Here is a 15,930-nt window from a genome sequence, read left to right on the forward strand (position 1 = left end):
TGCTTAATGGTACGGGACACCCAAGTCTGCGCACACATTGTTTTTTATACTACATAAATGACAGGGTAGCCCTCACCGGGGAGATGGCCGATGTTCTCAGCTGGTGCCAATAAGAAAGGCTACTGTTAGCTGAATTAAGTTAAGAATGTTGATAACTAAAAGACAAACTTCAGTCATATCTTTACATCAACAGCCATTTGCTTTCCAAACAGTTTTTCCGCGATTTGTATTTTTAAATATTGCGATATGCCTGGCTGGGTCTCTGCTTTACACTGGCTGTCGCAACTCAACAATAATCTGTTTGGTATTTACAGCGCGTGCTGCCAAATTGCGGGCACTTCCGACTAGGCTATCCACAGTTTTTTTTATTATTCATGTTTAATGATCCTCTGTGGCCTTATCGTGCGTTCTGGTGTAGTAGCCTATTTTGAATGATTTTATTTATGTCCCAACCCACGTTTTGACAACTGAATTGGAATTTGCCTGCCAGCCAATTTGATCGACGCAAAATACATTTGCTTGACAACTAAGCGATATGCTAACTGTGGATAAATCGTTAAACTGGGAATTTGATATTTTTTACTGACATTATGATTGACTGTTTCATATCGGCAAAGTAGTTCAAACGCTGTCAGTTCTACTAACTTAACTACTTGATTCTATTTTTCAACATGTACTGTAACATCAATGAGTTACATAACTGTAGATCAGAAATCGGTATGCTTGATGTTTTAATAGTAGTTTAGTATTTCTACTTGCTTAAAACTATACTTTGGTGACTTGATAACAAAACTTGTTTCAGTCTTTTTAGTGACTGTCTCTTGCATGTCCTGGATTTCAGGTCTCCCAGCAGACACCTTGCAAGGACACCGTGATCGTTTTCATGACCAGTTCCACAGGTAAGTCACCCAGGGCCTCAGGCTGTTATTAAATGAGGGCGTTAGGGAAGAGAGGGAGGGAGCCTAAGTACAATAGGGGAGGCTGCAACACAATCTTGCCTCTCCTGGCCTGTGTTACCCTGAGTTGATGCAAATATACTCATCCCTACCACCCAACTTCCACCCATTTCAATGTGTCATCATGACATCGGTATCCTATGCACACCTCTGAAAGTGAAAAGAGGTTGAATCTGAGCAGTGTACCAGGTGACATGTTAATGTTACCAACCTGCACAATGATCAGCCCAGAAAGATGGCAGAGAGGAAGCTTGATGTATTAGTGCCTCTGGATAGTGGGTACCTTGTACCTAAGATAACCAACTAATTTCTCTTCAGATCAATTTATTTTTATTTTACCTTTTATTTAACTAGGAAAGTCAGTTAAGAACAAATTCTTATTTTCAATGATGCCTAGGAATAGTGGGTTAACTGCCTTGTTCAGGGCAGAAAGACAGATTTTTACCTTGTCAGCTCGGGGATTCGATCTTGCAACCTTTCGGTTACTAGTCCAATGCTCTAACTAATAGGCCACCTGCCGCTACCACCTGAAGTGTATTCTATTGCATTCTGTCCTATACACATACTGTATACGAAACAACACAGTTTCGAAAATGTTATATTCCTATTTTGGAAGCATCATTTGAATCAGTGGTTGGAGTATTTTGCCTTGCCTTACAGCCTCAAGACCTTCTTCAACAAAGCCAGAGACATGCTGTACTTCAAGAGACTCATCCAGATCCCCAAGCTGCCAGAAGTGAGAGCATAAACAGACGTAGTAGGGGAAAGACACTGTATTGGGACTCAACCACACTTCCTAGATAATGTATCCATCTGTGTTTACAGTCCTCTGTCTTATTTATGTGTCTTCATCCTCAGTCTCCTCCTAACTTCCTGCATGCGGCCTCCCTGGCCAAGCATGCGAGGCCAGTGGTGGTCATCGCAAGTGAGGATGAGCCCGAGCAGCAGGAGGATGATGACGATGATGACCCAGAACCGCTTATCAATGTCAGCGACGTCACCATGCCCAGCATGATGGTGCCACAGGTATGACTCATAGGTCACGGTCATGATCTCTGAGATTACAGGTCTGGCCCCTTGGATATTCATGTCTTATTAATAAAGGTATCACTAATTTTGGCAATAGATTGTGTAAACATTGTGTCATCTGACTTTTTCTTTTAGCAGTTCGACAAATTTGATCAGACTTTCGGACCTGCCAATGACAGGTTAGTGATTGTCATCTTTTACCATTGGTGTGCTTGAAAATAAAGGATATGTAAACTGGGGTGCGTACAACAAGTGAAATAGCTAACTAACATATTTAATTTGTTTTGTGTTAGCTGCGACCGTTTGCTAACGTTAGCTAAAGTCTGAGAAGGTAGTGTGTGGCCAACGTAAGTGTCTGTTTCGGGTCTTAACTGCCACTACAAATAATAATGTGGACATGTAGAATTTCCATTACATGTAGTAGGAATAGCAAAGTAATTTGCAATTTTATTATTGCTCTAAAAATCTATGGTAGTCCTTACAAATAGTAGCTGTTTGATGTTTCACGGTAACATTATGGGAAGTTCATTCAAATTGAATAACTGAAATTGTTACGAAGTAACATGTTTGCTGCAAACAGAACCCGTGTTGAACTCACCTGGTGATTGATTTATTTTTTAACTGACATACAGTACCAGTCAAAAGTTTGGACACCATTGTAGAATAATAGTGAAGACATCAAAACTATTAAATAACATATATGGAATCATGTAGTAAATAAAAGTGTTTAACAAATCAAAATAGATTTTAGATTCTTCAAAGTAGCCACCATTTGCCTGGATGACAGCTTTGCACACTCTTGGCATTCTCTCAACTAGCTTCATGAGGTAGTCATGTGTGCCTTAAAAGTTAATGCGTTTGAGCCAATCTGTTGTGACAAGATAGTGGTGGTTACAGAAGATAGCCCTATTTGGTAAGAACGGCTCAAATAAGTAAAGAGAAACGACAGTCCATCATTACTTTAAGACATGAAGGTCAGTCAATCCAGAAAATTTCAAGAACTTTGAAAGTTTCTTCAAGTGCAGTCGCAAAAACCATCAAGTCCTATGATGAAACTAGCTCTCATGAGGACCGCCACAGGAAAGGAAGACTCAGTTACCTCTGCTGAGGATAAGTTCATTAGAGTTAACTGCACCTCAGATTGCAGCTGAAATAAATGCTTCAGAGTTCAATAAGAGACACATCTCAACATCACTGTTCAGAGGAGACTGCGTGAGTCAGGCCTTCATGGTCGAATTGCTGCAAAGAAACCACTACTAAAGGACATCAATAAGAAGAGACTTGCTTGGGCCAAGAAACACGAGCAATGGATATTAGACCAGTGGAAATCTGTCGTTTGGTCTGATGAGTCCAAATGTGATAATTTTTGGTTACAACCGCAGATGAAGATGAAGGGATAATCTCCTCGTGTGCCTCCTACTGTGAAGCATGCAGGAGGAGGTGTGATAAAAAAAAGTTTTAATTTTTATTTTTATATTTTTGCTGGTGACACAGTCTGATTTATTTAGAATTCAAGGTATAATTAACCAGAATGGCTACCACAGCATTCTGCAACGATACGCCATCCAATCTGATTTGGGCTTAGCGGGACTATCATTTGTGTTTCAAAAAGACAATGACCCAACACACCTCCAGGCTGTGTAAGGGCTATTTGACTAGGAAGGAGAGTGATGAGTGCTGCATCAGATGACCTGGCTTCCACAATCACCCAAACCCAACTAAATTGTGATGAATCGGACCACAGAGTGAAGGAAAAGCAGCCAACAAGTGCTCAGCATATGTGGGAACTCCTTCAAGACTGTTGGAAAAGCATTCCAGATTAAGCTGGTTGAGAATTCCAGGAGTGTGCAAAGCTGTCAAGGCAAAGGGTGGCTACTTTGAATAATCTCAAATATATTTTGATGAACACTTCTTTGGTTACTACATGATTTCATATGTATTATTTCATAGTTTTGATGTCTTCACTATTATTCTACAATGTAGAAAATAGTAAAAATAAAAACACTTGAATGAGTAGGTGTCAACTTTTGACTGGTACTGTATGTTTGGATATTTTCTTGTTGTGTGCCAGTGCTTATGTATGCTAATGGTTAGTGAATGTCTTCTGGTCTCCAGGGATATCCAGATTGAGAACCTCCAGCAGGATTTGGCGCTATTGAGGGCAGATCTAGAAAGGGTCAAAGGAGAGGTAAGTAGACATGTGTTTTAACTCCTTTAAACAGATTTTTACAGTTGTACACATTTGTTGATTTAAATGCTTGTTGCAATAATAAATTACTTGTTGCTCTTTATACCTGATGAAGAGCCATGTTTGATTGAAACATTGTCAATAAAGGTGGTTAATTGGCAGCATATTCAGTCTTTAGCTCAGCACCTATGCATTTTTAAGGATGTGCGTGTTAACAAAGATATCTATTGTTCCTCTTTGTAATAATACTACATTGAACAAAAATATAAACGCAACATATATAAAGTGTTGGTCCCATGTTTCTTGAGCTGAAATAAAATATCCCAGAAATGTTCCATATGCGCCAAAAGCTTAATACTATCAAATGTTGTGCACAAATTTGTTTACGTCCCTGTTAGTGAGTATTTCTCCTTTGCCAAGATAATCCATCTACCTGACAGGTGTGGGATATCAAGAAACTGATTAAACAGCATGCTCGTTACATAGGTGCACCTTGTGCTGGGGACAATAAAAGGCCACTCTAAAATGTGCAGTTTTGACACGCAACACAATACCACAGATGTCTCAAGTTTTGAGGGAGTGTGCAATTTGGCATGTTGACTGCAGGAATATCCACTAGGGCTGTTGCCAGATAATTTAATGTTAATTTCGATACCATATGCCGCGTCCAACGTTGTTTTAGAGAATTTGGCAGTTCGTCCAACCGGCCTCACAACCGCAGACCACATGTAACCATGTCATCTCAGGTCCTCCACATCTGGCTTCTTCACCTGCGGGATCGTCTGAGACCAGGCAGCTGATTACACTGTGGGTTTGCACAACCGAATATGTGCTCTTCGTGGATTAATCCAAATTTCAACTGTACTGGGCAGATGGCAGACAGCGCGTATGGGGTAGTGTGTGTGCCTGTGGTTTACTGATGTCAAAGTTGTTAACAATACCCCACCACCACAGTGCCCTATGGTATGGGCAGGCATAAGCTACGGACAACGAACACAATTAGCGTTTTTTAGATGGCAATTTGAATACACAGAGATACTGTGGTGAGATCTTGAGGCCTATTCTCATGCCATTCATCCGCCGCCATCACCTCATGTTTCAGCATGATAATGCACGGCCCCATGTCGCAAGGATCTGTACACAATTCCTGGAAGTTGAAATGTCCCAGTTCTTCCGTGGCCTGCATACTCACCAGACATGTCACCCATTGAGCATGTTTGGGATGCTCTGGGTCAATGTGAACAACAGTGTGTTCTAGCCAATATCCAGCAAATTCGCACAGACATTTAAGAGGAGTGGGATAACATTCCACGGGCCACAATCGACAGCCTAGTCTACTCTATGCGAAGGAGATGTCGCGCTGCTTGGCAGATGGTGGTCACACCGGATACTGACTGGTTTTCTGATCCATGCCCCTACTTAAAAAAAAAATAAATAATAAAAAAAAAAATAATAATAATAATAATAAAAAAAAAAAAAAATAATAATAATAATAATAATAAATAAAAAGTAAATTTGACCAACAGATGCATATCTGTATTCCCAGTTATTTGAAATTCATAGATTAGGGCCTAATTAATTTAAATTGATGAACTGTAACTCAGTAAAATCTTTGACATTTTTGCATTTGATATTTTTCTTCAGTATATTTAAATGTTAATTATGTATAACAAAGTTGTGACTGGTAGACATTTGTTTGTGTAAATGGGAAATGAATTTAGGTAATGTGTTGGGTGGATGCAAAGACTGATCTTGACATGTGGAATGTGGCAACTAGTCTCAGAATGGAAAATGATGTCTGTGTTCAGAGAAGACCAGTGCCTTGGGGAGAGATGTACTGTTTACCCTGGTTTCTGCAAATGGCTGGCTCCTTATGTGGCCTGTTAAACTACTCAGAATTTGTATGTTTTTATGTTAGTAGTTAGCATCATTGCTATCACTATTGAATCAATCAATCCATCCTAACTCAACATTGATACATTTCAGAATTATTTTGTTCCACTCAACACATGTTTCTCCTGTCTGAGGCTCTCATCCACTAGTGTCCATGCCATGGTGGTACTTGATAATCTATCCAAAGGAGGTTTACTATGGTGACTGACTGTCTGCCTGCCTGCCTGCCTCCTCCCTCTTGCAGGCCCAGCGCTACATCACACAGCTCAAGTCCCAGATTAACAGCCTTGAGACAGAGCTGGAAGAGCAGCGGGTGCAGAAACAGCGTGCCCTGGTGGAGAATGAACAGCTGCGCATGGAGCTGGAGGCCACGCGGCGCCGCAACGCTGAACACGAGATCGTGCAGGCCACCTTCGGAGAGGCGGAGAGTAAGAGGCCACTCACTAAGTCTGGCATACGTGTTCAGTCACACTTTATTTAAAACGCATTCTGACATCTCTCTCTCGTCTCTGACCCCTTCTGTACTGTCCAGCGAGAGCCCAAGCCACAGAGCAGCGCTACACCAAGCTAAAGGAGAAGCATACTGAGCTGGTGTCCAGCCATGCTGAACTGCTCAGGAAGGTACAGAACCTCACTTACTTCCGTTGTCATTCTGTGGTTTTCTGTTTGGTTCATTGGGAGCAAAAGTGACTACTTGTACACTCACCTGAGCATTATTTTTCTGTTTAATGTTAATAGAATGTTTAACAAAGTGTGCATGTGACATTGTGCTGGCAGAGTGCAGACACTGTGAAGATTCTGTCGGCAACACAGCAGACCCAGGAGGAGGTGGAGAGGACCAAGCAGCAGCTGGCTTTCGAGGTGGATCGCATCAAACTGGACGCTGACATGAAGGTTACTTTATTCTGAGTATTGACAATAGTGATCTAGTACCGTTAATGTTATATTTCAGTACTGTGTTAGCCATTTAATAAAATTACTGAATATTCTTCTTGTTGCAGCTTGAGGAGCAGAAGTTTGAGATGAAGAAGCTTAAAAGGGATTTTGATGAAAAGCGGGCTGAGGTGGAACATGTCAAAGGCACTCTGCAGCGCACTGAGAAGGTGTGTGTGTGCTGATGATGCAGTAAATATTTAATAAAGAAAGTGGATTCCCTCGCTTATGTAATGGCTCATCTGATTCACCCTCATGCAAAAGAATTGTTGCACTTTCCTGTCATGAAAACCATAATTGGCTGAAAAGCCCATGGAAAGCTACACTCTGATAACTTCTGAGTCTCACAAACATCAGAAAATGCTTGTCTTCACAACAGTTAATGCACCTATTGTTATGCCATCTCCCTCTTTCTGTCTCTTCTTTCCCCACTCCTCTCTCCTCCTTCCATCACTCCCTCTCTCCCAGGTGGGGGAACAGCTGACCAGCTCTCTGTTGGCGCTGCAGGCGGAGAAAGAGCGCCTGATGCGCTCTGCGAGTGAAAAGGAGGCCGAGCTGTCATCCCTGAGCCAGGCTGCACAGCTGCAGCAGTCTTCTCTACAGCAGGAGAGAGAGCGGAGCACCAGGGAGCTGGGAGAGCTGCAGGGCAAGCTGCAGGAGAAGGTGAGTCAGGACAACACAGCACAGAGTAGTGACTAGCTCAGTCCGCTGCTTTGTCTTGTCTATATAATTTGCTGATAGCAGAAGATAAAATAGACATGTAAAAGCTACACCGCTGGTCAAGTCCCACATTACTCGCTGTGCAGTGCAAAGTGAAAGATTTTCTTGAATCAATGAACTTTTTGGCTGTCTGTGCGCAATATAAGATAACCCATTAGTATGTATGTGCCATCTATTTTTCCCTGTGACTGTGGGTTTGACTGTTGCATCTTTGCAGTCAAGACGTGAGGTGCAGTTGCAGCAGAAGCTGCTGGAGGAGCAGTTCTCCCTGCTGCAGGGAACGATCTCTGAGGCTGAGTGCATCATTCAGGATGCTGTGGCCAAGCTGGACGACCCCCTGCATATCCGCTGCACCAGCTCCCCAGGTTAAAATAAGTGAACATGCTCACAGAGAGGGTGCTTAGGGATCCTTAGCTAGTAGTGGTGTTCATGTCACTTAGAATAGAAAGTGAGAGATCCATTCGTTTATCTACTCATCATTCCATTCATTATTTTTGGATCTAGAACAATATTGCATTTCAAACGTTTCCTTTGTCTCCATCACCACAGATTACCTGGTCAGTCGGGCAGAGGCCACTTTGGGCTCCATTGACAAAGTGAAAAAAGGTCACTCCGACTACCTGACGAACATGGGAGGTGAGTTGCTCATTACTTGGTACTTCGTGTTTTTGATATACTGTAATTAGTAGTCTTTGAGCAACCACAGTGATAGTCATAAGTGACAGAGCTGGGCTGTGTTAGAATTGGCAGTGATACCTTCTCTCTCTGGTCGTGTTTCTGTTCTCTAGATGCTGGTGGGCTACTGAGGGCCCTGACCAACTTCTCCCACCTGGCTGCTGACACCATCATCAACGGCAGTGCAACAGCACACTTGGCTCCCACTGACCACTCCGACCGTAAGAACATTCTTCTCTTCAAATAGAATGAATTATTGTTTGAAACAGGCATCTTGTTGTATCTTACTGGATGAGATATTGAATCCATTTGGTGTGTGTGATTATAGTGTCACAGAGTGTGTGATTATAGTGTCACAGAGTGTGTGATTATAGTGTCACAGAGTGTGTGATTATAGTGTCAGAGTGTATCTTGCACTTTTGCACTCTGCAGGTCTGACAGAGAATTGCAGGGGCTGTGCCACTCAGAGTCTGCAGTTCCTGAAGGATCTCAAGTCCAAGGCCTCCCTTCAGAGGGCAGACCCGGCCTCCATTCGCATAGTGGTTGAAAAGATCCTGAGGCTGGGGGAGGTGAGAGGCTACTGGGCAGTCTTCTCCATTTCTCCCGCTCTTCTTTTCCTACTTCTTAATCTCACCTCCTCTTCCAATGTTTAGGAGCTGCGACCTAAAGGCATGGATGTGCGGCAGGATGAGCTGGGAGATCTGGTGGACAAGGAGATGGCAGCCACATCAGCCGCAATTGAGAAGGCAGTGCGCAGAATCGATGTGAGGATCACAACCATATAGAATCTAGAGCACCGTACTGTAGCGAGGAATGCCATATAAAGCTCAACCCTATGTTTTACAACGTGGGTAAGCCATTCTGTATCTAGACATCTCTCATTTGCAGTCTTTCTGTATCTAAAGGAAATGATGAACCAGGCCCGAATGGACACCTCAGGGGTCAAACTCGAGGTCAATGAGAGGTCAGTACTATGTGTTACTTGCACTGTTTATGCATTCATCCCCTTTCACTCACCATGATATTTCTCCTTGTTTTTTAGAATCCTCTACAGCTGCACAGACCTGATGAAGGTAAGATGACTGTTTCGGGTGACTTACACAAAAGGTCTGATCGGCATCCTAATAATGCTCCATTTAAAAAATATATATATATACAGCTCTGGAAAAAATTAAGAAAAATGATCAGTTTCTCTAGTTTTACTATTTATAGGTATGTGTTTGGGTAAAATTTTAATGTTGTTTTATTCTATAAACTACTGACAGCATTTCTCCTAAATTCAGAATAAAAATATTGTTATTTAGAGCATTTATTTGCAGAAAATGACAACTGGTCAAATAACAAAAAATGTGTTGTCAGACCTCGAATAATGCAAAGAAAATATTTTAATATTTATTTTTTAAACAACACAATACTGTTTTAACTTACGAAGAGTTCAGACATCAATATTTGGTGGAATAACCCTGATTTTCAATCACAGCTTTCATGCATCTTGGCATGCTCTCCACCAGTCTTTCACATTGATGTTGGGTAACTTTATGCCACTCCTGCCTGGTGCAAAAATTCAAGCAGATCAGCTTTGTTTGATGGCTTGTGACCATCCATGTTCTTCTTGATCACATTAGAGGTTTTCAATGGGGTTCACGTCTGGAGATTGGGCTGGCCATGACAGGGTCTTGAGCTGGTGGTCCTCCATCCACACCTTGATTGTCCTGCTGGAAAAAACAATCCTCAGAGTTGGGGAACACTGTCAGAGCAGAAGGAAGCAAGTTTTCTTCCAGGACAACCTTGTTCATGGCTTGATTCATGCGTCCTTCACAAAGACACATCTGCCCGATTCCAGCCTTGCTGAAGCACCCCCAGATCATCACCGATCCTCCACCAAATTTCACAGTGGGTGCGAGACCTTGCGAGGCCTACAAGCCACAGTGTGTTATATATATTTTTTGCATTCTCTCCTCTATCCCACTCAGGCCATCCACCTGTTGGTCCTGACATCCACCGACCTACAGAAGGAGATTGTTGAGGGTGGAAGGGTGAGTCTTGAAATATAAAATTAAATGTTGAAAATGTAAATCCATCCTATCATTAGCTAAAAGATGAACGTCCTGACCACTGCTGGACTTGATGTTCTCTCTCTAGGGTGCAGCCACTATTAAGGAATTCTACGCCAGGAACTCCCGTTGGACTGAGGGACTCATCTCTGCCTCCAAAGCTGTGGGATGGGGAGCTACGCAGATGGTGTAAGTGCATTATCATGAGGGTCGTCTCAGCTTGTTATCATAGTGTGGTTATTGTGTGAGTGATACAGAAATGTCCCATGTTAGAGGATTGGGATGATGTTTGTTTGGTTTCTCCCACAGTGAGTCTGCTGATAAGGTGGTGCTGCACACTGGCAAATATGAGGAGCTCATTGTCTGCTCCCACGAGATCGCTGCCAGCACGGCACAGCTGGTCGCATCCTCCAAGGTGAGAAACAAACTCACACAAACGTTTGAACTCAGTGCTCCCTTTCCCCTTAACAATCTCTGTTTATTTTCCTCTATCCCTCATATTCCCTCGGTTCCATTTTTAGCTTCTGTGTTAATTTGTATAAATGACTTGGGAAATGGGCTGCAACCAGACAAGTTGCATCCGTATGCAGATGACTAGGTCATCGATTCAAAAGATCCTTCTCTGGTTCAGGAGGTTGAAGAGTTCGACTGCCTTTCAGTCACTGCAGATCCACCTATATGGTCTCAAACTGGTCTTGAATGCACAAAAAAAATAATGATGACCTTTACCAGATCTCGCTCTCAGCTAGAAAAGGGTTAGCATTTTCAAATCTGGAGGCACATGCATTGAAAAAGTGTCATCCTACAAATACCTAGGTTTATGGTTGGACGACAAGCTGTCCTTCAAATTTCATATGCATTGTCTTGTGAGGAAGCTGAAACTGAAATTGGGTTTTTATTTTCGTTTAAGGCTTGCTTCCTGTTTTGAAATATCACATGGAATAATGTAGTAATGAAATAACTGTTAATGTAGTATCTTCAAAGTAGCCACCCTTTGCTTTGCACACTATTCGCATTCTCTCAACCAGCTTAATGAGGGAGTCACCTGGAATGCATTTTAATTAACAGGTGTGCCTTGTTAAAAGTGAATTTGTGAAATTTCTTTCCTTTCTAATGCGTTTGAGCCAATCAGCTGTGTTGTGACAAGGTGGGGGTGGTATACAGAAGATAGCCCTATTTGGTAAAAGACCAAGTCCATATTATGGCAAGACCAGCTCAAATAAGCAAAGAGAAACAACAGTCCATTACTTTAAGACATGAAGGTCAGTCAATCTGGAAATGTCAAGAACTTTGTTTCTTCAAGTGCAGTCGCAAAAACCATCAAGCGCTGTGATGAAACAGGCTCTCATGAGGACCGCCACAGGAAAGGAAGACCCATAGTTACCTCTGCTGCAGAGGATAAGTTCATTCGAGTTACCAGCCTCAGATTGCAGCCCAAATAAATGCTTCAGAGTTCAGTAGCAAACACATCTCAGCATCTACTGTTCAGAGGAGACTGTGTGAATCGGGCCTTCATGGTCAAATTGCTGCAAAGAAACCATTACTTAAAGGACACCAATAATAAGAAGAGACTTGGTTGGGCAAAGACACATGAGTAATGGACATTAGACCAGTGGAAATCTGTCCTTTGGTGTGAGTCTAAATGTGACATTTTTGGTTCCAACCAACGTGTCTTTGTGAGACGCAGAGTATGTGTGGTTAGAACGGTGAAGCATGGAGGAGGTGGTGTGGGGTGCTTTGCTGGTGACACTCAGTGATTTATTTAAAATTCAAGGCACACTTAACCAGCATGGCTTGCCCATCTGGTTTGTGCTTAGTGGGACGATCATTTGTTTTTCAACAGGACAATGACCCAAAACACACCTCCAGGCTGTGTAAGGTTTATTTGACCTGGCCTCCACAATCACCTGACCTCAACCCAATTGAGATGGTTTGGGATGATTTGGACTGCAGAGTGAAGGAAAAGCAGCCAACAAGTGCTTGGCATATGTGGGAACCCCTTCAATACTGTTTGAAAAGCATTCCATGCGAAGCTGGTTGAGAGAATGCCAGGAATGTGCAAAGCTGTCAAGGCAGAGTAGGGATCGGAGTGTCACCAAAGGGTGGCTACTTTGAAGAATTTAAATAAAAAATCTATATTTTGATTTAACACCTTTTTGATTACAACATGATTCCATATGTGTTATTTCATAGTTTTGACGTGTTCATTCTACAATGTAGAAAATAATAAAAATAAAAACCCTTGAATGAGTTGGTGTGTTAACTTTTGACTGATACTGTATATATTCAAATTCTTCCCCTATCACTATTTCTCACCCTCCCTCTCGCCTCTGTGTTTAGGTAAAAGCAGACCGCAACAGTACGAAACTGACAGCTCTCCAGCAGGCTTCTCGCCATGTGAACGAGATGGCAGCCAACGTGGTGGCCTCCACCAAGACAGGCCAGGGGCACCTGGAGGACAAGGGTTAGTGTGTGTGTGTGTGTCCACTCAGGCCATTAAGGGCCCCTCAGGCCATTAAGTCATATGGCTGTGTTTGATGTTTGCCTTTTTCTTCTGCAGATACCATGGACTTCTCTGGAATGTCTCTCATCAAGCTAAAAATGGAGGAAATCGAGTCACAGGTGAGCCTGTGTGTGTGTGTCTGTTTGAGTCTGTCTGCATGCATGCGTTTCTGTTTGATTGTAACCCTCTACTGTATGAGTAGGTGAAGGTGTTGGAGCTGGAGAATCAGCTGGGTAATGAGCGTCTGCGCCTGGGAGAGCTCAGGAAGAAGCACTATGATATTGCAGGTGTCCCAGCAGCAGACCTCTCAGAGGGCAACGGCCTGGACCCCTCGCCTGCCCCTGTTGCACCCTCCTCACCCAAACCCTCCAAGCCTAGTGTCATGAGGAAACCTGACTTGGCTCAGAAACCCAACTTACCGCCTAAAAATATGGTAAGAGAACACAATCGCTGGGTTTGTATTCATGTTTAGGGTAGTACGTACTGAAAACATTGCCACATTTGAAAAATGCTCTTATGCTGCACCATTAATGGTAAATTATTGTTTCAAATTTGTGTGTTTTCTCGTCATTGCAGTTCAGGTAGACAGCAACAGGCTAGAGGACATCTTCATAGTGGATGATTGGGTTGATCTGAGACACAGGGATCTTTTGAGCTGCCTCCAACCGGACAATCCTCTGTCCCAAACCCAAACTCTCTGCCTATTTCTTTTGCCAAACTGGAACTTGTGCTCCCCTCTTCAGCCTGGTTTTATCTCTCGGTGCTTTCTGCCTGTGAAAGAGATACGCTCTATCCTTCTTTTATAGATAAACCACAATGTGTCACCGAGGTGGTATTCTTTGTTTTTGTGGACCATAATGGTATCAAGAACTGAAAGGGAAAATGTTTATGAAATTATGCAAATCGTTTGTAATGGAACAATGTCATTTTGTGTCTGAGCTTTTTAATATAGCTTCTTTTAAAAGACCGTTGTGCATATAATTGTATTAGTATGGACAGGATCACTTTAACATCATAAAATGACAAGAGTATTGAATTAGGCCGTATCTGGGACAGCATCTTGGTGCACATTATTTGGGAGCCTTTTTGTGGAGTGCGTCACTGTATTCTTTTTGTTATTTGTCTATGTTGGTTGCTGTGTGGGGGAAGGAGGTAGACATTGGCGCACAGATCATGTGGAAAAGCACATTTTTACACAGTCCCTATTCGATGTCTCTGCATAAGTTCCAGGGTGTCATTCCCCCTAGCTTGACCCTATATGTAATTGGGACTGTAGTCTCGTCCTCACCTCTTTCCATATCACTACATGCATGATCAGTAAGACCAGGGGGTGAAGATGTTTAGAGATCTTCCAACGCTGTTTAGGTTACTGCATTTGATTCTAGATTTGACCAATTACCCGCAGATCCAAGAACCGCTCGATCAGTAACTATACACATGGACATAAGTACAATTATGTATTTTTATATACAATAGGAAATTTACTCAATAGGGACTTAATCTGCACATCACAAATTATTCTTTGCATCTCTTATGTGCCCCCAAGACACTGAATGTCTCTCTCTAACACTGTGTATGTAAAACTGGCTATGTAGTTACAGGACATTGGTTAAAAATGTTGGCACACAAAGGGAATCTCTGTACTTGACAATGAACAAGTCTCACCTTTTTTTAAAGGGACTTTTTTGCTACTTTCCCAGGCTGAAAAGGGATGGAATATAATGTGAGAGGGTGATGGCACAAGGGGTCTATACAGGATATACAGTATGTTGAACCCTTCTTTTGCTTCTGTGAGCATAAAATGCTTGCTTTTCCCTTTCCTCTGTATTAAACATGTATTTTATATATTAAAATCAAGTAATATATTTTAGTAAAGATTGCTGTTACTGTGGTTCCTCTTTATACATGTCAAATAAACAAATGTTAGTGTGTGTATGTTTGTGCCTCTATATTTTGGACACAATAGTTATCATGAGCAGGTTTATTTTTATTTTGATCCTTTACCATTGTGGGTCTTGACCTGTGGATAGGGATACATTTGTAATGTTTCTTACTTTTAATATTTCTTCTGTATGTCACTTTACCCCTAGCTACATGTATATATTACCTCCACTAACCTGTCTCTTGCACATTGACTCGGTACTGGTACCCCCTGTATATAGCCTCGTTACTGTTATTTTTTTAATAACATTTTCTTGACTGCTTTGTTGGTTAAAGGCTGGTAAGGTTTACACCTTTTGTGTTTGGCTAATGTGACATAACATCTTTATTTGGTAGCAATTGAAGGGCAACAGTTTGGAGAATATAGGAATGTTTATTAGACCAAAGGTGAGGCCACAACAGTTCACCTGACACACTGCTGATTTTGTGCATTTTACATGTACTGTACTCTTTGCCGCATTTGTTGATAACAATATTGGAAAATACTCTGGATACATTCAGTAACGTGATAATATCTTAATGTGAGGTAGTGCAACATGAGACAAATGACAAGGGTTTGAGTGAGTGGACTAACTGGTGTTTCCAAGTGGCTATTCACCTCCGAAGTGCACAGTCTTAAGTAGTTCCTAATTCCTAATGCAGTTTTATGACTTAGAGTCTTCAACATTAGCTAGATTTCCATCCAAGACAGATTTTCATGCAAATATTCTAAAACCTGCATAAAATAATTTGCGCATTTTCCCACCAGAGATGTTTCAATGATACGGGCCTTTTTGTGGATAAACATTGCATGTTTATCAGCCCAGTCATGACTTTTTTTTCATGCCTCAGGTAATTCATCCTCATGAAATGGTTGGAAACCTGGTTTATACGGTGCTTTTTGAGCTCTCGTAGCTGTGCCTTTGTGGAACTGGAGCAAGCACACTTGTTTGGAACACAACCCTGTATCCCTGCCATTGCACAATTACTGATGTAATTCATTTGTAAGCCAGTTGCCAACATAACTAGCTAAATTATAAAATATGATATTAAGGTGTA

At 41.9% G+C, this 15,930-nt stretch overlaps 1 protein-coding gene across 3 annotated transcripts in view; it reads left to right on the forward strand.

Moving 5' to 3' along the window:
• LOC129853606 (huntingtin-interacting protein 1-related protein-like) overlaps nucleotides 1-14,882 on the forward strand; it is a 32,745-nt gene extending 17,863 nt beyond the window's left edge. For 2 of the 3 annotated variants that reach the window (XM_055919807.1, XM_055919809.1), the window contains exons 9-32: nucleotides 842-899; nucleotides 1,617-1,692; nucleotides 1,815-1,982; nucleotides 2,121-2,164; nucleotides 4,101-4,173; nucleotides 6,311-6,494; nucleotides 6,599-6,687; nucleotides 6,844-6,960; nucleotides 7,068-7,169; nucleotides 7,468-7,662; nucleotides 7,937-8,084; nucleotides 8,269-8,355; nucleotides 8,508-8,615; nucleotides 8,827-8,963; nucleotides 9,048-9,158; nucleotides 9,300-9,358; nucleotides 9,437-9,467; nucleotides 10,368-10,430; nucleotides 10,537-10,637; nucleotides 10,758-10,863; nucleotides 12,789-12,912; nucleotides 13,009-13,070; nucleotides 13,154-13,384; nucleotides 13,528-14,882. In XM_055919807.1, coding sequence (XP_055775782.1) covers nucleotides 842-899; nucleotides 1,617-1,692; nucleotides 1,815-1,982; nucleotides 2,121-2,164; nucleotides 4,101-4,173; nucleotides 6,311-6,494; nucleotides 6,599-6,687; nucleotides 6,844-6,960; nucleotides 7,068-7,169; nucleotides 7,468-7,662; nucleotides 7,937-8,084; nucleotides 8,269-8,355; nucleotides 8,508-8,615; nucleotides 8,827-8,963; nucleotides 9,048-9,158; nucleotides 9,300-9,358; nucleotides 9,437-9,467; nucleotides 10,368-10,430; nucleotides 10,537-10,637; nucleotides 10,758-10,863; nucleotides 12,789-12,912; nucleotides 13,009-13,070; nucleotides 13,154-13,384; nucleotides 13,528-13,536 — 2,483 coding nt within the window. In that variant the 3' untranslated portion in view covers nucleotides 13,537-14,882. The remainder of the gene's footprint in view (nucleotides 1-841; nucleotides 900-1,616; nucleotides 1,693-1,814; nucleotides 1,983-2,120; nucleotides 2,165-4,100; nucleotides 4,174-6,310; nucleotides 6,495-6,598; nucleotides 6,688-6,843; nucleotides 6,961-7,067; nucleotides 7,170-7,467; nucleotides 7,663-7,936; nucleotides 8,085-8,268; nucleotides 8,356-8,507; nucleotides 8,616-8,826; nucleotides 8,964-9,047; nucleotides 9,159-9,299; nucleotides 9,359-9,436; nucleotides 9,468-10,367; nucleotides 10,431-10,536; nucleotides 10,638-10,757; nucleotides 10,864-12,788; nucleotides 12,913-13,008; nucleotides 13,071-13,153; nucleotides 13,385-13,527) is intronic. The other variant, XM_055919808.1, reaches the window with a different exon arrangement.
• Nucleotides 14,883-15,930: the final 1,048 nt, after the last annotated feature.

The sequence above is a fragment of the Salvelinus fontinalis genome, chromosome 4, assembly GCF_029448725.1.
Source record: "Salvelinus fontinalis isolate EN_2023a chromosome 4, ASM2944872v1, whole genome shotgun sequence".
NCBI lineage: Eukaryota > Metazoa > Chordata > Actinopteri > Salmoniformes > Salmonidae > Salvelinus > Salvelinus fontinalis.